The sequence below is a fragment of the Mastigoproctus giganteus genome, chromosome 2 (genome assembly GCF_048544385.1).
Source record: "Mastigoproctus giganteus isolate SK-2022 chromosome 2, ASM4854438v1, whole genome shotgun sequence".
NCBI lineage: Eukaryota > Metazoa > Arthropoda > Arachnida > Uropygi > Thelyphonidae > Mastigoproctus > Mastigoproctus giganteus.
The window spans coordinates 15472132-15499836 of record NC_143576.1 but is presented as its reverse complement, the minus strand read 5'-3'; the positions used below and the strand labels follow the sequence as shown (position 1 = coordinate 15499836).

At 35.6% G+C, this 27705-nt stretch overlaps 1 protein-coding gene across 1 annotated transcript in view; it reads left to right on the top strand.

Moving 5' to 3' along the window:
* LOC150089183 (steroid receptor RNA activator 1-like) overlaps window positions 1-20103 on the top strand; it is a 38531-nt gene extending 18428 nt beyond the window's left edge. The window contains exons 5-7 of the mRNA XM_090390362.1: window positions 2027-2097; window positions 4000-4165; window positions 19653-20103. Of these exons, the coding sequence (XP_090246488.1) occupies window positions 2027-2097; window positions 4000-4128 (200 nt within the window). The 3' untranslated portion in view covers window positions 4129-4165; window positions 19653-20103. The remainder of the gene's footprint in view (window positions 1-2026; window positions 2098-3999; window positions 4166-19652) is intronic.
* The last annotated feature ends 7602 nt before the right edge of the window (window positions 20104-27705 follow it).

Below are 27705 nucleotides of genomic sequence, written 5' to 3'. Positions count from 1 at the left end.
TCAACAAGTCTTGTTGAATTAATGGACCATAATCTGCCATGCATATCCAGTGCAGGTTGCAGATTGACTGTATTTAGCAGTCAGGGGCTCGAACCCTGGTGTACTCAAAGAGCATGTGCTATGGCACTCCCACTCCTGACCACTTGGCTATGGAGGCCTCATATTGTGTATCATGTATCATCTACAAAATGTTAAATCCAAAATACCATATTTACTTTAATATAAGATACTTTGAATTTGATATTATAGAGAAGTTAAATTTATGTTTGTACTTTTACATTTATTTAAATTTTTTTTACTTTTGGCCCTCAAAAAACAGCATTGAAAGGCATAGTCAATTAACCCAGCTTTGTACAATCGTAATGCTCACTATTTCCTTACCTTTAGCATCATCATGTTTGCAAAAAGCAGTATGACTATAAATAAAGGTATTCTTTGCTAACAGTGCACTTTAGGAACTGACAAAACAACTGACAAAAGCACAATCAGCAAATACTTGCAATAATTCTTAACCTTTTTTGGCCAAAATTAAAGTTATACTCACTAGACAAGCTTGGTAACCTATGCTATCTATTTTGATAATCATAAAATGATTTTGTCACTTATTACTGGTATATGATAAAATAAATAAATAAATTACTTAAAAACCTTTGCTCTTGCACAAAAATACATAAACATTTAGTTGCATGCAATCCTGGCAAATTTCTGTATATGCTATTTTATTTATCTTTCCAGAATTTGGTGATATATATTAATTGACACTTGCAAGATCATAGGGTAGTAGTAATCACAGGTTAACATACAAAGTGTGTGCTATTACACTCAGAGTAGTGGAAAATGAAAAAGATCTGGGGTTAATTGTGCAGTGCAGACAGGTTGCCAGGACAACTTAAAGGTTTTTGTTAATGATATACAGGAATTTGGTAGCAGGGATGAGGAGGTGATTATTCTGTTGTATGAGGCAGTAGTTAGTCCACATCTTAAGTACTGTATACAGATCTGGAGGACTCATTTTAGGAAGGAGTTGGATCTGCTGGAACGGTTGCAGAGAAGGACAATGAGATTGGTGAGGGAAGCAAAAGGGTGCTTAACAAGAAAGGCTTCAGTTCTACAAACTGCAGCATCTGGAAACTAGGCACCTGCGAGGTGATGTGATTGAGGTGTTTAAGGCTTTTAATGGATTGAACAGGCTCAGTGCTGATGGCATGCTTCTTCATGCTCAGACTGCACATATGAGGAGGCAGAAGTTGAAATTGAAGAAGAATGGTTGTAGGACAGATGTGCAGAAGTTTGTCTTCAGCTAGCAGGTGGTTGATTGTTGGAACAAACTTCCATCTGTTGTTGTTGTGGAAGTGGTTAGTTTGAATAAATTCAAGGAAGAACTAAACAAACTATAGGAAGGGGTAGACAGGAGATGTCGAAAATTTTTGTAGTTGATGCTGTATACACTTGCTTTCTTGCATCATGACTTCTAATACTAATTTCATATATGGTTATGTCTTTATTATAAATATAAGATCTAGTTACATTTTTCAGCAATTAATATACTGATATGAGGAATGAAATACAGGAATTTCAGGATGAAGCAGGAACTGAAGTGGCATGTTAAAGCTGGGTTCCTCAACCACTAGGATTCCATTTTCAAAATTTCCATGAGTCACAGCACATGATGAAGATGGCTGTAGGAATTGGCTTCCAGTATTGCTAATTGGGGTCATATAAATGCAGTTTACAGTTTTCATTTTTTTAGTGTCACATACATTCACTGTTGTTTACTTGTTAATCCAGAAAATAAACAGCATGGAACTATTTAATTTCTTCTAAAGACCCATAAAACTCAGACGAAAGGAAATGACAGCTACATTAAAAAACTTAATCTGAGAAGAATCCATTATCTTTTTATTATGTACGTGATGAAATTATTTCTTATGTTAAAAATATAAACATTCTGTGTTTAATTTATATATATATATTTAATTTTTTATATATATAGAGCCAAATAATGTATATATGTTTTAATTTTCAGAAATGTCCAGTGGAAAATTTGTTAATGCAGATAATATACATCGCTCTCTGATGGTGGACTATGTTAGTGAAGTAAGTTTTTCTCTTATATTTCTGTTTTATGAGTTTGTGCTTTGGTAACCTTCACGTATTTGGAAAATTTTGGGTTCAGTTCCTTTATAAGAATCAGTTGTCCATAAGAACTTGTGACTGTTTCCCTTCTGTGCTGAGTTAGCCATCTCCCTCAATATTGTTATTGTTATTGTTGTAATTATTATTTTTATTTTTTTTCGTGCATTCAAAAAAAAATCAAATAAATAATAAAAAATGGATTTTATTGAAATTTTATATTTGTGTTTTTTAGGAAGATTTTTCTAGCTATTCCTAAAATCATACCAATAGAAATTCACTTGGTGTTTTTTTTTTTTTTTTTTGCGAAATTTTGAATTATCTTTATATATAAAGGGAAATATGTTTTGTATATTTGGGCCAATAAAGAAAAGTTAAATCAATGCAAATTCAGCTTATATTTTGTTAGACCTTGGGACTGTCTTAAGGGTCTTACACATGCAAACCTTCAAACCTAACACCTTCGTTCACGACACAGTGACTCTGTCAGTCAGTCAGTCAAGAATGCCTTGCTCTGTATACATCGATATACAGAGGGTCCTAATTATCTGAGGAAAATTGGTTCCACTTAAAACGGGGACCAAATTTTTGTAATGTGTATTTTATGTACTTTTACATAGTAAAAAATGGATTGAAGGAACTGAAAAATGAGACAAAATTTTATTACACATTTTTTATTATTGTATATTGAACAATGTAAGTTAAAGTAAGGTTTATTGAAGTTAAGTCTCTGTTGTAAGGTTAAGGGTCTTCTGTCCAGGTTGCTAGTCATTTTTCCATAATCTCTAATAGTACATCACTCCTTTTTCTCGTCAATTTAACCTCAGAATGCCGAATCATATTCTTTGCTCTGCTTTTGATATCTCCTTCATTATTTAGGATGGTGTGAATTGTTTCCGAGATCTCAAGAGAACGCGGAATCGATTGCTCATTCTCCACTTCTTTTATGACATATAACTTCTAATTCGAATCTAAACCATAATTTTGCATTGTCTTTTTTATTCTTGATGTTTTATCATCAGTACTTTGCTTTGAACACCATGGTTAATAAAAATAAGAAAACCAAGAATTCACTTAACGTAAAACTTATCAAAAATATCAGAGGCATCTACTACAAGCAACAGTAAATGAAAAACTGACCATAGGTAGAGGGAATCGAGTTAACACGATGCTCGCACAAAGAGTGGGACAGAAATGGTCAGGTGTGTTGTGGTGGTGCTTCAACGTAAGTCAAAACAAAGTACATAGATACTGTTATATTTTTTATGTATTATTTGCAACCTCATAACTGCAGGGACCGCCCTGTATATGAAGCTAGTATATTGATATATACTGGCTTCATATTGGTTGCGATATAATGTATCAATATGTGATTTTCGATTATCATATGATCGATATATTGATTTATTTTTATTTTATTATTTTTAATTTTTTTGCCATCCTTACTTTCCAACCACTGCAGAATTTAGCATCAGTTGATGAATTCAGCATGGGAGGATTAAGCCCAAGAATTATAAGATTGATTGAACTTTTCAGTCAAACATGTATTCTTTACCATCTCTACTTCTAATCTTTCCCTTTCCCTCTCTTTCCATAATTTCAGAACCTCTGCATTCCCTTTTTTCTCCACATTATCCACTTACAGTTATTCCTTCCTTCTCCCCTTCCACCTGTCTCTTTTCTTCCTATTTCACCCTTCACCACTGTTCATCTCCACACTAACCATCATCCCATTTCATCATGACATATTTTAGTGGTCACTAAGTGTGATTGATATGAGTTCCAAATTCTGTTTAAAATATAAATCTCAGAGGGTAATCAGAAAGCAGTATAATATTAACTGAACTTCTGTCATTCTTTCTTAAGGTTCATCAATGGATGGTAGGCATAAAACACATCATTCGCAGAGCCCAAGAGGCTAGTTCAGACATAGAAGATAAGAGTTTAGTAGATGGGAACATTATTTTGGAAACATCTGAAACAGGCATTAAGTAGACATGAGTGAGCAGAGAGATTTTGTTATTCTGAACTTGTAAGTATACTTTTTTCACAGAGATAAAAAAAGCTTCCCATTTATATACAGGGTGATTCAGGAGGAATAGTAAATGTTTTGGGAGGTTATGGTATCGATTATTCTGAGTAAAAAAGTTCATATAAACATGTGTCCAATTCTCAGTGGATACGGAGATACAGCTATTTGAAACTGGCACACACAAAGTCATTATGAGAGGTATTAAAGAATGATAAAAAGTATTTCTTGACTTTTTGAATGATACAAAACACAAATAATTGACAAATTTTTTACAGTTCACAATAAATGTTTGAAACTCAAACCACCAACCTCAATGCACTTTGCAACTCTTGTGATAATATGACGTGTTGTTCTTCTGAGGTTGTCTTGGCATTCCTTTATGAGGGTATCAGTATCCAAAATGCAAATGAGCAATTCGTCTCTTGTATTCACCTTTTCTTTGTATACTGTGCTTTTCATCCATCCCCACAAACAAAAATCTAATGGAGTGAGGTCTGGAGACCTTGGTGGCCAATGAACGGGACCACCGTGGCCGATCCATCATTCAGAGAAAGTTTAGTTTAGTAGATGGGAACATTATTCGATTTAGATATTGTATCACTAGACAGGTATAATGTGCAGGAGCTCCAACGTGCTGAAAGTACATACCAATCCTTTGTAGCCAAGGGAACATCCTCCAGTAGTATTGAAAGTTTTTGTAGAAATTCTAGGTAAATGGGCCCTGTAAGACAATTTGGTAACACAACAGGCCCAGTCAACTGATTGTTAATGATACTACACCACACGTTTACAGAGAAGCGATGTTGAAAATTTTTCTACAGCGGCATGTGGATTTTTGTCTGACTACCTATGAGAGTTACAGGTGTTGTTGATACTGTCATGGGTGAAAGTAGCTTCGTCGCTGAACAGTATTAATGGATTTAATCGGCCATTAGCATTTACCCACCGACAAAATTCAAATTGTTGGGCGTCATCTCCTGGTTGAAGGTGTTGCACCCACCGTATGTGAAACGGATACGTCATGCTTATGTAATGTTCGCCATACCCTTGTCTGTGGAACACTGATATGCGTAGAAATTCTTTGTGTGCTAATAGTAGGACTACATTCTACCAGCTGAAGAGTGTGTTCTATTTCATCTACATTTTGTTCATTTGCACCTTCAGAAGAAATATGAGTGCTGGGAACTGTACTAATCTCACGCAGTTTTGTGTAAATGCTCTTGAATCTGGTATTCTGCTGTTAGGAAACTGTCGACAGTACTTTCACCACAAAACACCAAAAATCGGCATATTCAGCATGTGTGAAGATGTACAGCATTCTTAACACCAGTGTCAGGTTATAACTGCTTCTTGGTCATATCTGATTCAGGGAGCTGTGTGGTGCCAGTTTCAAACAGCCGTATCTCCATATCCATTGAGAATTGGACACATGTTTATATGAATTTTTTACTCAGAATAATTGATACTATAACCTCCTAAAATATTTACTATTCCTCCTGAATCACCCTGTATAAATACTCCAGTTTTCAGTATTGCATGTTTTTTTTGGGAAAAATCTTTTATTTTTCATAATTTAGTTAAAATAATATTGTTATAACATTAATTTTACTTTCTGTTAATATTAAATTTAAATGCTTAAGTTATTGTACATTTGTGCTCCAGATTCAACAGGCTCCCATAACCCAACAATTTTCTGACCTCCTAATATCATCACACAATGTATATTTGAAGTTATTTGTAGCTGTTATGAATTATTTTATCCATTTCTGTTGTTTATTAATTTTTTTTTTTTTCACATACTTTATCGAGCTAGTAAACATTGTCTTCATATTATGCAGCTTAATCATTAAATGATGTGAATACTAATGTGAATATATAGATAAAACAAATTTTTCTTATTTTGTATACATTGGTTTCCTTTGTCTCTACTTTTATATTCCACATCAGTCTTATCAGGTAATATTTAAGACAAGAATTGTGTTTTTAAGTATACTTATGCTTGTTTAACCCATAAAAATTGTAATTATATAAATTAGGATATGGTTCTCTTTTCATTTATATTTTACTTTTGTTCGAATTAAAAGTTGTAGCTGAGTGATCAAGCATGAGAGTGCAGTAACGCACTTGGGTTTGAGTGCACCATGGTTCTAGCCTGTATAACTGCTAAATATGGTTAATGATTGTATTTATTGTCAAAATTGTAATCTTCTCTGACTTAGTGGTCATGCTGAAATACAGTATCTAGCTCTTGCAAATTGGAAAGTACCATAAATTAGCAACATTATTACCCCAAGGTTCTCAGAGCTAGGGTGCTTGGTTCTACCATAATCAACTGAATTAATGTACAATGAATTAATAAGGAAATTGATCTGCTGATCTCAAAAATATCAAAATTCTGTCTATCTTTTAATGGTTCCATTAAAAGATATAGCCACTCCCTGACTTACGTAAGGGTTGAGCTCTGCGGATCTATATAAGTCGAATTTTACTTAAGTTGGAATTTCACTAATTGCTTATGCAGCACTCTCAACTATGCATGCTGAATTTGATTGAAGCAAAAAAAGAAATGTTTGATGAACATGTAAATAGAATCATTTATTCAACTTTTTTCTCTCATGCCCAGGAAAAATTACAAAAATTTCAAAATTATAAAATTAAAAAAAGAGAGAGGAGACAGCCAGTTTTACCTTTTGAGCATCTTTGCCAGAATTAACTCTTTGGCTGATAAGCATGCCACTGTGGAAGTTGAGGGCTGTGGAGATTTAGGTTTTTTTTTTTCCAACACATCGCAAAATTTCTCTGCAGCTGCAGAATCAGCAGTGGTGACTTCACCTCATACTTTAATGTTTTGGAAACCAGTGCGATGCTTGAACCTATTAAACCACCCATTGCTTGCACGAACTTGGCTTGAGGTTCCCCGTACTTATCCTTAATATCTTTGTAAATATTTCTTGCTTCTGCTTAAATGGCCATTGGACTCAGGGGCACTTGCTTCTGAATCCGACTTTCCATCCATATTATTAATAGCTTTTCCATCTTCGATATATCACCTGAATGCTGATCACTGTTGATCTTAAATGTGTTGATCCTTTAACATATTCTTTTATACACACACTGTTCTTTAAAATAGCATTCACTGTTGAAGCAGTGAGACTTAATTCCATGCAATAGATAACAAACTTTGTCCTGCTTTGTACTTCTTAATTAATCACCTTCATTTCTAAATCAATTTTATTTCGTTTCCTAGCACTGCCAGCACTTGCACTTTCCGTTGGTCCCTTTCCCTTCACCATTGTAATAAGTAAATAGGAATGAAGAAAAGATTCTGAAAATGTATTTATGTTCTTTATATGATAATTTAGATTTCAACGAAGGGGAACTCATTTCACCATAATACCGTAATGTAAAAACCCACAGAATTCCAGTTATCGGTATTATTGCAAATGCAATAAGATAGAGTTTACTACCCATTTATAATAGATTGCACTAACAGAAAAGCCCAATAAACCAGAAAGGTCAAATTGTTTTTATTGTTTTATGGTAGTGACCTCCGGAAATGTGCTTTAGAAAAATATCACAAAGGTCTTACAATAGAACATATGATGACAATGAAAGTGTAGTTCAATTTCCATTATAAAAATTACCTTTTTAGAGAACTTAGTTATATAGCGAAAATTTCAACTTCCGAGATCTTGGAACGAATTACCAAAAAAAAACAAAACAATGTGTTATTGGGTTCACATTATGATATTTTCTCGATACCTCCATTTATTCCTACAGGATGCAAAATACGTTTCCACGATTTTTTTAAGTTTGCAATGGCTGGCAAAAATTACGTAAAGTTGAATTTCCATAAGTTGAGTATTACGTAAGCCAGGGATTGTCTGTATTCTGAAAATTTAATAACTTAATGACCAGTTTCAAATATTGTACAATAATACATCTTAAAAATGAGTCTTACTAATTTTAAAATACTTCAATCAAATGTATAAGGTACTACATATTTTTTTATTTCCTTAGAAATATTTGCCAGTCAGTTTTTTTTTATAGTCCAGTTTTCTTTCTCTTTTAAGAAACCAGTAGCAATCTCTCACCATGGCAGTATCCCTGTGACCTTGGTACTTCATTTTCATCATGGATATGTCCTGATGAAAGTGTTCCCTTTGTGTATCATTTACATTTCATCGTTCAAATTTTCATTCAAAATTCATTACATCATTCAAATTTTGAAGAAAAAAAACTTAAATAAGAATGAAAAAAAAAGTAATTGTCAAAGACATTTGACTGGTCTGAAATGTTTTGCTACCAGTATCCTGTAGCTTTGTTTCAAATACAACATCTTTGAGAAGTTTCTTTATTTGAGGTCCAATGAAAATTACTTCTTTTAGTTTTGCATCTGTTCAATTGGGAAACTTAGCTAGCAGAATTCACCTCCTTTATCCAGTGCCTTTAAAAAAATTCATCATTTAACCAAGCTTTATATGCAGACATGGAAGAACCTGTTTTGGTTTAACCTGTTTTAGTGGAACATATTTCATATTACTACTCTGTGGTAACACTGATGCATAATATAATGTTTTTCTGTTGCACAACTGTCCCACAAACATAGAAAACAATGAAACTTTCCTGTAGACCAGTGATTAATCCAGTTCCTTAAGATCACCACAAACATTCCAGGAAAAGTCATTATACTTTATTGCACTTAGGATCATGGATATATTTTCATATTTTTCTTTTGAGCTAATAGCATTAAGTAAAGAAACTAATGGGGGATGCATTTCCACTGTGCAGGAAAACGCTTTTAGACTAAATTTTGAGACATCAATAAATATATTCTATTCATTAGGATGGATTGTATTTGATGCCCAGTTTGTTCAGAAAACCATTAATATTTTTAACGAAACACACACCATCTTCCATAATGAAATATTTTGAAAACACTTTGTGATGTTTTCAGTATACTGTAGTTTGAATTCCTGCTTCAAATAACTTCCACTGTTGTAATCTAGAACCAAGAAATTCTGCCTTTTCTTTTTAGATAAGTTTAAATCACATATAATTAAGTCATTTAACTCTTCTTGTTTAATTAAGTTATAATTATCTGTTTAGCAGTCCAAATCTGTTGAAGTGTGGTCCAGAAGTGAAGTGACGGTCCAGCAAAGTACGTAACATAAGAATCCTTTCTACATTCATCACTGCTTCCTTTGGCCCCGGGTGCCAAGCGTTCCGTGGCCAAGCGATTCTAGTGCGTCTGTAAAAGCGTTTTTTCCTAAAGAGATTTTCAGCGAATAGATTCTATTTTTGTTTCAACAACCGTTTTTCTTGATTTCTCGATCAAAGTAGCTCTTTCGCACTACAAGAAGTAGGCAAAGGCCCAGGAAGGAAAACCACCTTTCTGTTTCTTTTTATATTAATACTAACTTCCTAACCCAGCCGCTTGGTCACCTTGTGGCACTGCTCCTGCCTCCCCGTGGCGGGGCCGGAAACCTGGGTGGTAAAGCAAACCCCCAGGGCCAAAAGGAGCAAAACATGGACTTTGAAAACTTTCCCCCGATTCAGACAGCAAATCCAAATTCAAAGGATTTGCACCAACCTAATGATGACAAAACCAACCGAAAGAGACTGAAGACGGATGATTCCCTAATAGAACATCCGAGTTTCCTGATCCTGCATTCCTTAGCGAACCAGGCCCTAGGCAATCTATCGCCATTCCTCATACAAAAGTGTCTGGAAAATGTAGCAGGTTCCCCCAAAATGGTGTGCCGTCTCAAATCTGGCGACCTGTTGGTTGAGACTACAAGCTCTAAACATTCAGAGTACCTTCTCAAGCTCACAACATTCAATGGAATCCCTGTTAAGGTGTCACCACACGCAACACTCAATACCTCCAAGGGTGTTATCTCAGAATGGGACCTAATGAATGTTTCAGAAGAGGAAATTGTCAACGAATTGCAGGATCAGAAGGTCATACAAGCGAAGAGAATCATGATTAAGAAAGATGGCGAACTTATTCCAACTCGCAGTATCATACTGACATTTAGCTCACCCAACCTACCATCATCAGTAAAAGCCGGGTATTTGAACTGCCGCATTCGCCCGTATATCCCAAACCCGCTAAGGTGTTATAAATGTCAAAAATTTGGACATTCCCAAACTGTCTGTAGAGGCGATGCCGTATGCCCTAACTGTGGATCGAAGGAACATGCCCAAGCTGATTGTAAATCGCAGTCCTCACTTTGCCCTAATTGTAAAGGCAATCACCCAGCTTTCTCAAAAACATGCGATCAGTGGAAATACGAGAAGAAAATTCAAAAATACAAGATAGAAAAGAAAGTCTCATTTTCCGAAGCCAGAAAACAATTACAGCAACTAATACCGATGCCAAAACGTACATATGCCGACGCTGCTCAAAAATTTCACTCAATATCAGTTCAAACAGATACATCAATCCCGCCAAGCATCTCTATTTCTGAATGGGCTCGAACTTTACTCTCTACTGTACCTCAGTCCTCAAAGCAACAGACTTCTAATAGATCTAATAACACACCAGTCACGATACCTCCTGTAACTCTTACAACTCCTGTAAGATCTAGTCAAACAGAAAACTCTGATCCCGGTAACAAGCAGCATGCTGAATCTTTCTTCATGGACACGAATGAGACTTGCTCTCATGAAGAAACGGAAACCATTCTGGAAATTCATCCAGAAGATGTAATAGACGCCAGACCAATATTTTCAAAGAGAGACAAAATAAAAATTGACCGACAGAAACAGACTTCCAAAAAGCAGACAGACACAGCTTCCTCATTTAAATCCAAACAATGAAAAACATCATCCAATGGAACTGTAGAGGCTTTCGCAGCAATATCGACGACATCCACGAGATAATTAAGCGTTATAAACCAATTGGAATCTGTTTACAAGAGACATATTTAACACCTCAGGTGTCTACTTCGATAAAAAATTACACTCTCTTTCGGCAAGACAGACCTGCTACTAATAATGCTCACGGAGGGGTAGCGATACTTATAGATGGAAGAGTACCCTGCAAACGCATTCAGTTACAAACCAATGTTGAAATTGTTGCCACACGAATAGCCATTGGCGTTACCCTAACACTTGCTTCAATCTACCTGCCACCCAGTCGCCCTTGTACCATACATGAACTTGAAGATCTCATTCAGCAGTTGCCAATCCTTTTCTGCTTATTGGGTGACTTCAATGGACACCATCCATTGTGGGGTTCTTCCAATACAGACGGACGGGGAAAAATCATCGAAATGCTTATTGAAAGACGGAATCTAACCATATTAAATACTGGTTCGCCAACTTACCTCCACCTCCCAACAGGAACAGTCTCTTCAATAGATCTCTCTATCTGCTCTCCAATCCTTTTCCCTAGTATCCAGTGGACAGCTCTGGATGATCCACTCAATAGTGACCACTACCCTATAATATGTAAAATTGAAACTTCACACTGCATACCTTCAGAAACTCACACAAAATGGAAATTTTCCAAGGCAGACTGGGCAAAGTATACCACTAACGTATCCTTCGACAATCAGATCATCAAATCTCATCCGATTGACACAGTTGCCGACCATATTACAAAACAGATTCTAGCAGCTGCATCCACCGCCATTCCACAATCAAAGTCAAGCATTCGTAGAAACAGAAATTATTGGTGGAACGAGGATTGTAAGAATATAAAAAAAGAAAAAAACCGTGCATGGAATTTATTCCGCAAACATCCTACCACCACTAATCTTATAAATTACAAGAAAATTAGAGCTAAAGCCCGTCATATTAGAAAGAAAGCAAAAAGAGACTCTTGGGTTCAATTCGCAACTACAATTAATAAAAATACTGATGTAAGAATTATTTGGAGGAAAATAAGACAATTAAATGGTAAATTTCCCCCTTTGTCGTCCCCACTTTTCACCGTGAATGGACAGGAGCTATCTACTCCTGCAGAGATTGCAAATGCTCTAGGGACGGTATTTTCACAGTTGTCTGACTCTACGGCATATGATCCATCATTTCAAAAGATTAAAGCTGTAGCAGAAAAATCCCATCCGAATTTTAGAACTACATCCTCTTTCCAATATAATACACCACTTACTTTGGTAGAACTTCAAGAAGCTTTATCCACCGCTAAAAACAGTGCTGCTGGCCCGGATGGAATATACTACATAATGTTACAACATCTAGACAATAAATCATTATCTTCGCTACTGACCTTCTACAATCGCATATTTATGGAACATTCCTTCCACAGCCTCTGGCGTCATGCTTTTGTACTGGCGATACCCAAACCAGGGAAAGATCATTCTATTCCGAACAATTACAGACCCATTTCGCTCACAAGCTGCCTAAGTAAAACCATAGAAAAAATGATACACCGTCGACTAACGTGGTATCTTGATTCCCAAAATATTATCTCTGACAATCAATTTGGTTTCCGAAAACACCGATCATCTCTAGATCTCATGATCAAAGTGGAAACAGACATCAGGAATGCGTTTATCCAAAACAAACATCTAGTAATGGTATGTCTCGACATAGAGAAGGCTTTTGACACCACTTGGCGGTTTGGTATCCTGAAAGATCTTCATTCCCTGGACCTGAGAGGACACTTACCGTACTTCATACAGAATTTCCTACAACACAGGACCTTTCAAGTTCGCTATCGGCAAGTACTTTCGCAAACATTCATACAAGAAGAAGGAGTCCCGCAGGGCTCTGTACTCAGTGCAACCTTATTTGCAATTAGAATAAATCAGATGACAAAAAATATTCCAAAAGCTGTAAACTCTTACCTCTATGCTGATGATTTGACTGTGTCTTGCAGCTCGCAAAACATGAGCTTTATCGAAAGGCAGCTGCAAACATCTATAAATAACATTGAGTTATGGATGATACACAATGGTTACCGATTATCCTATCAGAAATCTAGAGTCATTCACTTTTGTAATAAACGAAAGATGCATCCAGATCCAGAGATACAACTAACAAATCATCCCATCACAGTGGTGAATAACATTCGTCTCCTTGGTTTAATTTTTGATAATAAATTGAACTTCTTAGAATATATCACACATCTAAGGACTGCTTGCCAGAAAAAAATTAATTTATTAAGAATTATCTCTTCTACATCATGGGGTGCAGATCGGTACACCTTACTTCACTTGTACAGAGCCCTGATCAGATCTCGCCTTGATTATGGCGCCCCGGTGTATGATTCTGCTAGGGAAAGCGTGCTAGCACGTCTTGCCCCCATTCAACATTCTGCCCTCAGAATTGCTGTAGGCGCGTATAGAACATCGCCAGTGCAAAGTCTTTATGTCGAAGCCCATGAACCTCCGCTCAGCCTCAGGAGAAAGATGTTACTTCTGAACTATGCAATTCAAAGTCTGCCTTCTCACCCCAATTGGCCAATACTTAACAACCCACAGTTCTCAATGTACTACAGAAATAAACCTAGAGCAGTTCGACCTGCTGGCATCAGATTACAGGAACTATCACAAAATTGGAATATACATCTGGACAAAATCCTTCATGATCTGAACAGTTCAGATCCTCCATGGTCCTATATTAAAGCATCCTGTGACAGCTATTTCTTAAACTGGGGAAAACATTCGCTTGCAAATACCAATATACAGCAACTGCATGCCGCTCACACACAAAATTACCAAAATTTTACGCAAGTATACACTGATGGATCAAAGTCTGGTAGTAAAGTCGGTGCTGCAGCTGTCTTTCCCTTTAACACTATCTCTGTTTCACTTCCCATCGACTGCGGCAGTTATACAGCTGAATTATATGCTATCAAGCTTGCCTTAGAAAACATTCTCCACCTGTCCATCCAAAAAAGTGTAATATATAGTGACTCACAGAGTTCAATCTTGGCCTTGCAAAATTCCTCCTCAACAACACATCCCTTAATAAAATCTATAAAATCTCAACTAATGCATATCGATGATCACCAACAAGTTGTCATCTTTTGCTGGATCCCAAGTCACACTGGGATATCAGGGAATGAAAAAGCAGACTATGCAGCCAAACATTCATCCAACATAGCATCACCAGGTTACTATGTTCCATATATGGACTACAGATCCCATATAAGAAATACATGCAAAGAACAATGGACACTTCTATGGCAATCTCAACTGAATAACAAGCTCCGTGAAATAAAACCTGAACCACAGTTATGGGTTTCCAGTTTTTCTGTAAACAGAAAAGAAGAAGTCATCCTGGCCAGAGCCCGGATCGGGCACAGTCAGCTCACCCATATTTTTCTTCTTACAGGGAATGATCCTCCGCAGTGTATGCACTGCAACTCCGTTCTCACAATAAAGCACATACTCGTTGAATGTACCTTATACACTGATGCCCGAAAAGCTTCATACAGTAATCTCCAACAACCTTTGACACTCCAACAGTTCATAGGTAATGATGCAAATCTCCCGGAATTTTTCCGCTTCTTAAAACGCATAAATCTGTATAATTGTCTCTAACTGTTTTTTACAGACACCGTGAAATCCTCACCTCGTTTATAGGCGCAATATGGCCTAAGTAGCCCTTGCGCCAGAAATAACCATACCAATACCAATACTGCTTCCTTTATCCTATGATTTTGGGGGATCTAGTATCAGTATGTCTTTGTTATGTAGAATAGGCTTTATTGCAGATGACATGTTAGGATATTTGATGCTATGCTTTTCTAATTTCTGGACATCCCTTATATTTTTGCTATGCAGAAATAGCAATTTTCAATGTGGTTGTGCAGTTCTCACCACACCATGGGAACAGCAAAAGATATACTCCTAATTTTCTCAGTTAGCCACATCCATAGATTTGTGATGTAGGTAATATAGTCCAACTTTTGATCTTGCAACCAAAGTACAAAGAATATGCACATTTGGTAATAACTGTAGATTTTCTTCCTTTGTTGTAAATACTTTTTGTTTTCATTTTGTTTTCACACACACACGTAGCAGAAACTGTCAAGATGTTTCAGACACTTCCTTTACTTCTGCTTAAACATTTTAATTATACAATGCTAAGCAAAACAGAAGAAACAAACAATATGCACTAGATATTCAGATAAACTATACATTTACTCGCACTACAACTGTCTTTTTTGTCACTGGGAGGTAGACAGACAAGGTTGAATGTGTTAACTGTCCCCAACATTACAGCCATCTATAAGTACGAACAAACGTTATCATCTGCAGGATTCACAACAGATCAGTGTCACACCTACTTCACTAAATTGTAGCAAGATATACTTATTATGGGTAAACACAAAAACCTGTGTATGTAGAAATTGTGATGTAATGTTGGATTTTAAGAATTATTTTCAAAATATTTGCATTAAAATTGACTGAAAACAGCAGATATATCAGTGGAGGTAAAAATCATGTTGGCTCATGTAATCAGCTTGCTATGTAAGTGGTTTATCTTTCTGTTGGAAACTTAGATTTTTATTCCCATGGCCACTAAGTTTATTTATGATAGAGATTGTACAACCTGTGTGTAATAAATGTTGTTTTGTTTTTTTTTTCTTTTTTATATGTAGTATGAGGGTAAGAAGTTTTAAGTGTGAAGGTTATATTTGTTAGATTAGATTGTAACCAAGTCCCTAACTTGAATGAGCTCAGGGAACATTTATAAATGGAGGTTGAATAAATGTAATGTATAACTTGAGAATTTTTCACATTCTGAGTTCATCACGATCATCAGCTGAAACATTGGTTCACATATTGCTGGTTAAATTTCAGTATGTCCAAAAGTTTTTTTTTTTCTCTTTTTAAATAATTACCGCCATTATAAAAATGATATTTTTATTACAAATAAGAGTATTATTGGACAAGAAAACAAAATCAGATGAGAAATATTCATAAATGCTGGTACCATAATTATCTTAAAAAGGAGGGGGAGGATTAAATTATTCCTCCCACCATGGGAGTTCTTGAGAATGCTTTAAAAAAGATTGGATTTTTCACAGTATTAGATTTGTAAAACCTTTATTATTATATTTAAATCTACATTTATCATTATTATTAAATATAAGATGTTCATTTGAAGATTTCTGTAATAGCACTTGCATCCAATTTTTATAGAACAAGCAAAATATGAGTGAAAAAACTGAAAATTATTTTCAAAGGTATTATCTCTTAAGTCGTGAGGCTTCCAAAGCAAGTCCAGCGATGTGCTATGAATAAAGTAGCACTTCTATAATAGAGAAATATAATTTACTTGTTTGTCACGTTGATTCTCTTGGCGGGCAGACCAAGAGCAATTAATAGCTCAAACCTGAAAATTTTGTTCTCACTCATTTTGGCTTCTATCATTTTTGTGAGTGAAAGATAAGTAGTTTGGATTGTTATGAACTGCATCATTGGGGTGCCTTGCTTCTCACCATTGAGGTATAAATAAGTGCTGAAATGGCAGGCTAGGGAATGGGAAGCACCTGATTATAAATAAGTAACATTACACTTCTGTTTGAAAAAAGGGCTACTTAGGAATTAGACAACTAATGGTATGTCACAGTTTCAAAGGCATTTCTCATTTCATTCAAATTTTGCTTATTTTTTTTTTTAAAAAATGGATGACGTCTTGGTATAGAAGTAATGTTACTGTTGAAAGGGCAAGAGTGATTAATAAGTCATATCTGAAAAGAGTTAAAAGATTATGCTGAGTTAATCAGCAGTAGTTAAGGCTGGGCAAACATTTTGCATATTTGATTCAATAATTTGGGGTACTGGAAAGTTCCTCCATAGGTTTTCTTCCCCCCCCCATTCCACCCAAGATAAGTATGTGTGAAAATATCCTTCTACCTCCATTAACCTGGCTTCTCTTGAAAGTTGTGGAACTCCAGAATTTGTCATTTAAGAATTAATTTTTAAGAAATTAAAATCTCTTCGTTTTTTTTTTTTCTTCCAAAAAGGATTAAAAAAAAATCAAAATTTGATATGAATCCTATCCAAAAAAAAAAACAACATAGTCACACATTCATATGTAACTACATGACATATATACTCAGCTGCTCCAGTTAAACCTTGCAGACACTAGGATTTTTATGTCATCAAGAAGATTAAAGCTTTCATTAAGAGCTACAACAAAACTGATGAGTAGACTTCAAGTAGAGTATACAAGGTTTTGCCTTACCTGTTACCATACAGATAGAATTGAATGTTTGCATTTCAGTAATTGTGCAGTGCAAACTTTCTTTTCACAACTCTCAATTAAGAGGTGGAAATACACATATACAGTATTTGTAATATAATAAGAGGAGTTTACCTCAATATAGTACGTAGAACACTTCCGTATGATACCCTCCAGAAATTAAAACGAAAAAATCGACAACTTACCGGTACATTAGAGTAAAATATAAATAATTAAATAATTAAAAAACCAAAAATTTAACACAATTCAAATCAATTTAAAACAATTAAAAATCAAATTAACGCAATTAAAAGAATCTAATGAAAATATTCAAAACGATTTTCCTTCCTCAAATATTGAGATTTTAAGGCAAGCTTAACAATATTACGCGATGTCACCAGTGTTAGTTGTTTTATGCCTGAAATTTCAGGCGTTAATTTGATTTTTAATTGTTTTAAATTGATTTGAATTGTGTTAAATTGTTTATTTAATTATTTATATTTTACTCTAATGTACTGGTAAGTTGTCGATTTTTTTCGTTTTAATTTCTGGAGGGTATCATACAGAAGTGTTCTACGTACTATATTGAGGTAAACTCCTCTTATTATTTTACAAATATTATTATCAATGTTGTTTGGAGCTGTAATACTCAAAACGTAGAATGTATTGAGTATTATAGCTCTGATTCATACTTACACAGTTAACAAATGCCTCTATTTCATATTGTTAGAATATAAAGATAAAAACAACTGTAAAAAAAGTCTTTCAGGATATTTTTACTATCAAGTATATTTTAACGCAAGCGTGTCAAACTGCAGTTCACTACATGTAGAGAATGCTGGAGAAATAAAACATGTATTTATAGGCATGACACAGGGACAGACAGTCAGGATGGGCTTATACGAGGGGGTTTTGATAAGTTTCCAGCGTGACAAGGAAAAAATTTGAATAGATGAAAATCCTCTTAGTATGTTGTTACCCAATGTCTCATAACATGTACAAAATTTCATTCATTTCCTGATAGCAATTTTTTTTACAGGAAGTGACCATGGTGACACAAAGTGTGAGTTTTTCCAAAGTTGAGAAGAGAGCAGTCATCAAGTACCTCTTCTCCAAGAAAATGTGAGCCAAAGAAATTTATGACAAATTGAAACAAACAATGGCCAAGGAGTGCCCTTCTTACAGCACAGTGAAATTGTGGGTGGCGGATTTCAGGAGGGGGAGAACAAGCACAGAAGATGAGGAAAGACCAGGAAGACCCAGGACCGTAGTGACTGTGCAAATTGTCGATAATGTCCATGACCTGATCCTTGCAGACAGGAGGATGGGTCTGCAACGTGTAGCATTGTGGGAACAGCAAAAGTGAAGAATTGTATATGAGAAAACCGTCTGCTGAGTGGGTTCCCAAACTCTTGACAGCTGATGACAGGAGGAAAAGAGGGGACTGTGCGAAGGCACTTTTGGACCATTTTTCAAGAAGTGCAAGCAATGTTATTCAATGAATAGTGAGAGTTGATGAAACACCATTGTATGTGTATGATCCTGAGACCAAAAATCAATCCATGCAGTGGTGCCATGATGAATCACTGCGATCCAAAAAATTTCACAGACTGAAATCTGCAGGGAAAGTGATGGGTGTGATATTTTGGGATTGTGGGAGGATAATACTCAGCGAATACCTGGTAAAAGGCACCACCTTGAATGCTGAACGTTATGCGGTCATTTTGGACAAATTGCAAGGCGCTTTGAAGGAAAAGAGGTGGGGAAAGTTGTCAAAACGCATCCTTTGTCTCCAAGACAACGCTCCCTGTCACAAGGCCAGAATTGCAATGTAGAAAATTCATGACTTGCAGTATGAAATCATTGAAAATCCCTCTTATTCCCCAGACCTTGCCCCCTCGGACTATTATCTGTTCCCCAACCTCAAAATGCACCTCAAAGGTAATACATTTAGGGACACAAGAGACGTTATATCAGCAGTAGAGGGGTGGTTTGCGGACAACGACTTCTATTACCATGGAATAGAATTGCTGCAGAAACACTACGCCAAGTGTATCAACCTGGAAGGGAACTATGTTGAATAAAATGACATTCATTTGCCACTGGCGCCATGTTTACTTTCTGAGGCCGGAAACTTATCAAAATCCCCTTGTATTTACCTCATATATTGGCAATGAAATAAAAAAAAATTGCAGAATTATAAATTTGATATATATATATATATATATTTATTTATATAATTTTCACTTGAAATAATACCTTAATTTTTTACATTTATAATATAAAACTTTTTTTTTTATTTATTTATTTTTAGTAAATCTGATGGAACTAGAAATATGATTATCTTCGAAGATATCTTCATTTACATTTATATATGAGACAGAGAGAGTACTTTATTTAAAGTGCTTCTATGTGATTTTCCAAATTGGCTGATGATTTATCTTTATGTATTATAGTAAATCATGATTGTTATTGCATAATTTTATGCTGCTTGTTAGGATGTGAAATGTATGTACAAGCTGCAGGTTCCTTTTGAAGATTTTCTAGTGGTTATTATATTCTGAAGAATCTCCCTACACTGGAATGGTAAAGGAAGATGGGCTTAAGTTTATATGAAATATAAAGCCTCTATTCATGCAAAATTCCTTATCATGAACAGTTATCCCATAGATAATATTCTGGACTTAGAATATTTAAATGATTAAAATTGTAATCTGTGTTTACTGAAAAGTATCTCTTTTTTTTATAAGAGACCCGTGTTTCAGCACTGTGTCAAGTTAACCCATTATTTTTATTTTACAGTTTTTCTAGTTACAAAATAGTACTTGGAAATTACTAATTCATAGCATAATAAGAAGAAAAATGTATTTGAATATTCAGAATTATTAAGTATGAATAAGCATGCATAGGAGATGAACACAATATATTCTATTATTGTATATTATTATAATTATTATTAAAATAACTTATTTCATTTGTTAAACAGTGTATTTATTATATAAAATTATTGTTTAACAACAGATTGGTATATTGTGTTAATTTCCCGTTTGTGCTTAGCCTAGTGCTTATGTAATGCTCTGGAATACTCATATTAAGTAAAAATTGTATTTGAATTACTGAATTCAAGTTGCAAAATACTGTACACTTAACCAAGGAAAATCTCATGAATAGAAAAAAATAGCTACAGAAGAAACACTTGTTTTTGTACTTATACCTACAGGCATGCCCTGATTTCTAAGAAATGAATTTGAGCAGTACAAAGTAGATCAAATAAACATGGATTTTATGCAATTTTTCCCATAAAAATTAATGTATGGATTACATCAGTTTTCATCGAGTATATTTCTTGGTTTTTAACAAAGGTACTATGAAGTTCTGGTTATCTGTGCATAATTTTTTTTCCTAATTTCTAATGATTTTCTTTATTATTACTTGCAATTTCTCTCTCCCCCCCTTGCTTGTTTTCACTGTCTGGTTTTATATTTTATGGTTTCCTTCAAGCAATAGATGGTAAGTCACAATGTGCAACCCATTACTGGGGAGTGCAGAAAATTAAGGTGATGATAAAGAGTGTTACTGTACTTTTGCTGAAATTATGATCATTATGCTAATATTACTATGGTTGGTTTTCTGTATAGCATTTATAAATTTACACATTGGGGAGGGGGATGCAACAGAATAATTCAGCCCAACACAGAAGTTCCCTTGAAGTTATAAATGATGCTTGAGGAATGCCAAAATCAGAATTACTGGCCCCCTCTATTCTTCTCTGCTACACCTCATTAGCAGTCTGAGTTATGTTTTGTTGTAGTATTCTGCTCCAGCTGTTGCTGAGATGATAATTATAATATGCATTCTCTTTCGTTGCATGAACCGGCTAAAGAACGAAAATAAAATTGGACTAACGTTTATCCACTATACATGGGTTGATTAACCTCAGAAATTTTTAAATCTTTTGCGTCTTTCAATCATTCCATCCACATGACTGAAACTAAACTTACTTCCAAAGAAAACTGTTTTCTTTAAATTTTCTATTTAAAGTTTCGAAATCACTCTTAATTGTCAAACAAACAAAAAAAAAATAGAATCAATGTGATGTGTCAGTCAGCATAACTCTTAGTAAGGTGGCATCTTGTGTTCTAGAGAAATTGTCTACTGCAGAATAGTTTAATTTTGTAATAGACAGCATTTTGCACAAGTTCTTATTGAAAAAGCATTGAAACTTTTGATTTACTGTGACAATATTCTGCATTTCAGACATAGATAGTTCACCTTGTCATTTGTTTGTTTTGTGTTTGTGACAGTTACTTTTTTTTTATGTGACAACATCTTTGGTGGCATCTACTAAATTTCGGACTGAAGTAAAATCAATTTGTCACGAAAATGCAATGCAGAAATGATGTCATTGGCGTCTTGAATCTGACAAATGCTAGATGGAAATGACACAAATGACGTCATTTCCGTAAAGGTTACTAACCTTCGCTTTTCTTTTAGATACTTTTATTTGTATATATTTTATTAATCATTCACAAATTTCCATAATTTCAGCTGGAAGACATACTACAATGGATTTATGATAACTAAAGTAAGAGACATATACTTGGGATTGTAATGTATCTGGAAAGCAGCGTCGATTGAGGTACCCAATCTTGTAGTTGAAATTGAGGGATTAATGTTCAGAATCAGATTGAAAACATGCAAGAAAGTAAGGTTTAATTTCTTCCAGTCTGAAGTTAACGTTGAAATCGTCGCTCATGATCATGGGTATGCGACATGCTGGTAGATATAACGCTCGTTAGGAGAAATTAGCATTAGCATTAGTAAAGGCACATGATGCAAGAAAGCAAGCTTATATAACAACAGCCAAAAAAAAAAAAAAAAAAAGAAGAGGAAAAAACCCTTCTTATTTCACCCATCCACTTGCTCCAGATGTTTCATTTGGGTAACTTTTTTGGGAACCTTGATCCTCAGACCATACACAGGCTATTTTTAAGAACAGAAAGAAAAAAGAATAACCCAAATCACTATTATGTTAAAATTAATATTACATATATAACTAGTGGATAATAATGGTATACAGTTTATGCATATTACATTATATATTATTAGTTTTTACCTATTCTATTCAATCTGCGTAGTATAATTATCAGGATAAATAAAATGCATTGAAATTAAAGTTAATCAGAATTTCTTACCTGTTGCCAGTCTCCTGCTTGCCGAATGAGTCAATTCCGATTGCACGTTTTGGCAAGAGGTGCTGTCAACTGTTTATTTATACATGAGGTTTCTAATTAATTGCCCAATAACAGGATGCCAAGTAGGATATCATGCTTGGCATCCTACTTGTGGCAAGCTTCACCCTGGGCAGATCTCAAAATGGCTTATAAAACTCTTTTCCCAAATGACACCGCAGAACTAGCACACTTAAACAACAACCAGGACTTTTAATTTCCAGATTGAAAGAGGTAGAAATAAATGAAATTGACATACTGGTATTGTTTGAAGTAGTCTGTGTTATAATAATACCTCTGGATGAAGAAAAGTCATGCCTTCAAAAAGAACTAGACAGCCACATCACCAGTTTCAGAGATAATACAGCTCATTGACCTGCTGACAGAGAAAGCCTACTTCATCTCCAATGGATCATTCTATTCATAGATCTCAGGCCTAAGCATGCCCTCTTTCCACTCATGGAAGAAATATTCATGATCCACTTGGAAAATGAATTCTTGAGTAAACAACCCCTAAAACAAAGTTCTGGAAAAGATATGTAGGTGACATAATTGTCACCTACATATCTTTTCTTGTCACCTATATAATTGGTGTGCTGCCGCTGTCTTCTCTTTCAATTTTAAAATTCACTCAACCGCTACCGCCAGAAGATATAAAGTTCAAAACTGAAATAGAAGACAACGGCAGCACACCTTTCCTTGATACCCTTATCATAAAAAAACTCAGAGTTACAAATAGAAGTTTACATGAAACCAACGGATACAGTGATCATACTACACTGGTGTGCAAAATTTAAGGACCAGTCAGGTTTTTACCTGTAGCTTCTCATAAGAGTGGCCTGGATATGGGAAAAGCATACTAAAGGAACCTCGTGAGGTACAGAAATGATGAAGGAAACAACACTGACAAAACAATGGAAACAAAACGGTACAGAGGGACTTTATTCAAAAATGGCAACATAGCACTGGCTGCCATGATACAGAGGCATCACAGCCAAAGATGGAACAAAGGGAAGAGGTGGTCCTCAGTAGGAGATATGGCCACCCCTAATGTCGATGCAGGCTTTTCACCACCTGTCCATACTTAGAACAATGTTGTTGATAAGTTCTTGCAGTAACATCGTTCATTCCTCCGTCAGCACCGTCTTCAGCTGGTGAACATTTCGCTAGACGTCTCCCCAGAGCATCCCATATGTGTTCAATGGGATTTAGATCGGTGGAACGGGCAGGCCAATCCATACAAACAATTTCCTCACTTTCTAAAAGCATATCAACAGCTGCAGTGTGATGGGTGTGGCAATATCATCCATAAACACGAACTCGGGGCCAATGGCACCTCGGGACAGATGCACACGGGGAAGAATTGCCTCAGCACAGGAGCATGCACTGGTTACAGTACCGCCTTCCAGTTCTGAAATTGTGTACATCCATTCAAGATAACGCCTCCCCAGACAAGAACACCTCAACTGCTATATTGATCCCTTTCAGTGATGTTTGTGGGGTGATACTGTGTGTTGACCTCTCGCCAGATTAGCTGAAGTCCAGAATCGCTGCTGAGACTGAATCTACTCTCATCAGTAAAGAGAACCTTAAGTAAAGATTTTGTGGTTGTAACCTTTAGAAATAGTGTTGGTCCTTAAGTTTTGCACACCATTGTATATTATAAACCATCCCACCCACACTCAACTAAAGTTGGAGTATTGAAATCTTTCATCCTAAGAGATTACCGGATCTGCAATAAAGATAACAACCAAAAGGAACTAGAAGCTATAACAGATTACCCCTTAGAAACGGACATCCCCTATACATCATTAAGAAAACAGTAGAGGACGGCTCCAAGACCTTGAACCAACCTCGACCAAGTAATAGCAAGAAGCCCACCACCTACATACCATATGTACCCGTTAGTGTAAAGATAGCAAAAAAGAAGCAAAGAAATGCAGTCAGCACTTTCTTCAAGGGGTTGGCATCTATAAAACATTAACACACCAGTCCAATTACCCAAACAATCCCACAGGCTCTATTTACAAAACAGAACATCCTCAATCCTACTTTTTTCTTTTCATAAGGCAATGGTCAGGCCACACGTTCAATACTGCATACAGGTCTGGAAGCCTCATTTTATGAAGGATCTAGAGCTGATGGAACAAGTACAGAGAAAGGACAATGAGATTGATGAGGGGAACAAAGGAGTGAGTGTTCTTACCAAGAAAGGCTTCAGTTCTGCAAATTAAAGCATCTGAAGACTAGGCACTTGCAAGGTGATCTGATTGAAGCGTTTAAGGCTATGAATGGATTGAGAAAGCTCAATGCTGATGGGATTCTTCCTCTTGCTCAGACCCGTGGTGTATTCGGGCCAGAACAATGTACCGGTACTTTTTATAAATGTCATAATAGAAAAGCATTAAATTTATACACATATTATGAAACAATGGCATAATCAAAGGGGAGGGAGAAATATCTATTTTACCCATTGCTACTAAAAATATATTAATAGTAATCTTTAAAATTAATAGATTTTTTTAAAAAAATTATTTAAAAACAAAAATATAAATTTCGCAATGAAACTTGAACGTTTCTTACTAAAGTACAATGTGTTACATAAAGAGATCCAATGAATGAGATATAGTGTGATTCGTGCAAACGCGCATTTTGATTCGCCATGAGCTGAACACTAGAACTGGTTATGTGAGTCTGAAGTCTGATTCAGTTACTGTACAGTCAATGTGGCATTATCATATAGTCTTCTGGAGAACGAGCGTTCCGGTACAATTTTTTTTAGCAATAAATCTCTGGCTCAGACTACACACGATGGTGTATAAATTAAAATTAAAGGACAGTGAATAGATGTGCGATTGTAGTTGTTATTATAGTAGGGTTTTTAGGAGTATCAGCAATTAAGGCCGTATTGCTCCGTGTAAATTGGGTGTGTTCTGAAGTCGGTTTGCTGGACGAAAAACCTGAGTTCCAGGAGAGAAAAGTATGCCACTCTCGCCTGAGACCAACTAACTTGGTTACATTATGGGCCTTTTCCACAATGTAACCACGTTAACTGGTTACCTTTTCCACAACGTAACCAACTAACTTGGTTACATTGTGGAAAAGGCCCATAAAAATTCCTCCTCTCATCAAGGGGACTCGAACTCAGGTCTTTTCCACCCGGTGAGGGAGGATGGCGATCCTACCAACTGTGCTGCCCACGAGGACAACACATGTGCATAAGTTTGCCTTTAGCCAATGGGTGGTAGATTGCTGGAATAAACTTCCATCTGTTGTGGAAGTGTACAGCTTAAATAAATTCAAGGAAGAACTAGAAAACTATTGAAGGGAATGGATAGGTGAAATGGGAAGTTTTGTTTTGGCTAATGTTTGTAAGCTTGCTTTCTAGCATCATTTGCCACTACCATTCCTTATATTGCATCTGGCTTCCATTTTCTACTCACACGGACTAAACTCGTCATGATGCTGAGGCTTTTGTAATTACTACTGACACACAGATCGTTCATTTACTTCCCAGAATGCCAGACAATTCTAACACAATCAATACTTGTTCTTCCTATCACACTTTATCTTGTTCTCACAAGCAACAAGTACAAGTTCGAGGTAAGTCGTCCTCTATGCACCTCATATCACAACTTGATGATTTCTTCTTCACTGGAACCTTTCTCTCTTGGCCACGCTCAGTCTCTTGTTGTTTGAAATTACATGAATGCAAAATTGGATGAGTTGCAAGATTTCTATTCATTTTCTTGGTTTTATTACTGTTTTAAATATTCTGATGTATATGTTTGCTCAAATCGTGTCAGTGAAATTATTCTTGTAGGAATGGCATTTGTTTCACACTCCAAATTAAAATCTCATCCTTTATCCAAACATTCGGTTCTGATAAATGTGCTAAAGCTGTTCAAGATAAGAATGTTGCATATCGTAATTTAATTTCATAAAAATCTCCATGTTAATTTTCTTCATACAGCAAAACTTGCAACAACTGTAAATCTGTCATTAATTGGTCCATACTAGATTTTGAATATGCTAAGAGCAGAACACTTGCTTCTCATACAAGTGTTCTGCTTCTTGTGGTCTATTGCCACCTCAGCTAAAGCCAAAATACTAGCATCCTACTTTTCTTCTTAACTCTTGTATTGACGATTGTGGTAAAACACCTTCAATTGTTCTCATTACATTTTACTTAATGCCTCCAATGGTCTTCTGTTGGAATGTCAGAAGAATTTTGAACAATCTTAATGACAAGAAAGCTTCATGTCCTGATGGTATTTCTCCACTTGTTTTTCAAAACCGTGTTCTTGAGCTTTCACTTGTTCTGTTTTGCCTTTTTCTTGTTCCATGGGTTTGTTTCCTTCTGCTTGGAAATTTGCTCATATTCAGCCAGTTTATAAAAATGGTGGCAATCCAATCCATTTATCTTCAATTTCACTTACTTCTACTCTTAGCATTAGCATATGATGCAAGAAAGCAAGCTTATACAGCATCAGCCAAAAAAAAAAAAAAAAAAACCCTCCTATTTCACCCATCCATTCTCTCCAAAAGTTTGTCTAGTTCTGCCTTAAATTTATTTAAGCTGTCAACCTCCATGATAGATGGAAGTTTGTTCCAGCAATTAACCATCTGCTGGCTAAAGGCAAATTTATGCACATATATTCTGCAACTCTTTCCTTAATTTGAATTCATGTCCCCTAAGGTGCATAATCTGAGCAAGAGGAAGAATCTCATCAGCACTGAGCTTGCTCAAACCATTCAAGTCTCTTTCTAAACCACTGGAGAATTCCATTAAGTGCCAACTCCTAAATTATCTTGAAACCTTCCATCTGATTAATGATCACCAATATGGATTATGTGAGTGTCAATCCACTGGTGATACTTTGGCTTATGTTACCCATTTATGAATAAATTCAATTAAAAAGTTTGGTGAAAGTCAAGCAGTTGCTTTTGACATTTCAAAGGCTTTGGGATTGTATTCCATATAAAGGGCTTCTAAAGAAGTGCCCATCTTATGGATTGTCGACCTTTTTTTTTGTTATTAGGCATCCAGTTCTCCAACTGCTCACTGCAGGTGATGGTAATCTACTAACTTTTCCACTAATTCTGGTGGTCCCCAAGGTTCAGTTCTTTCTCACA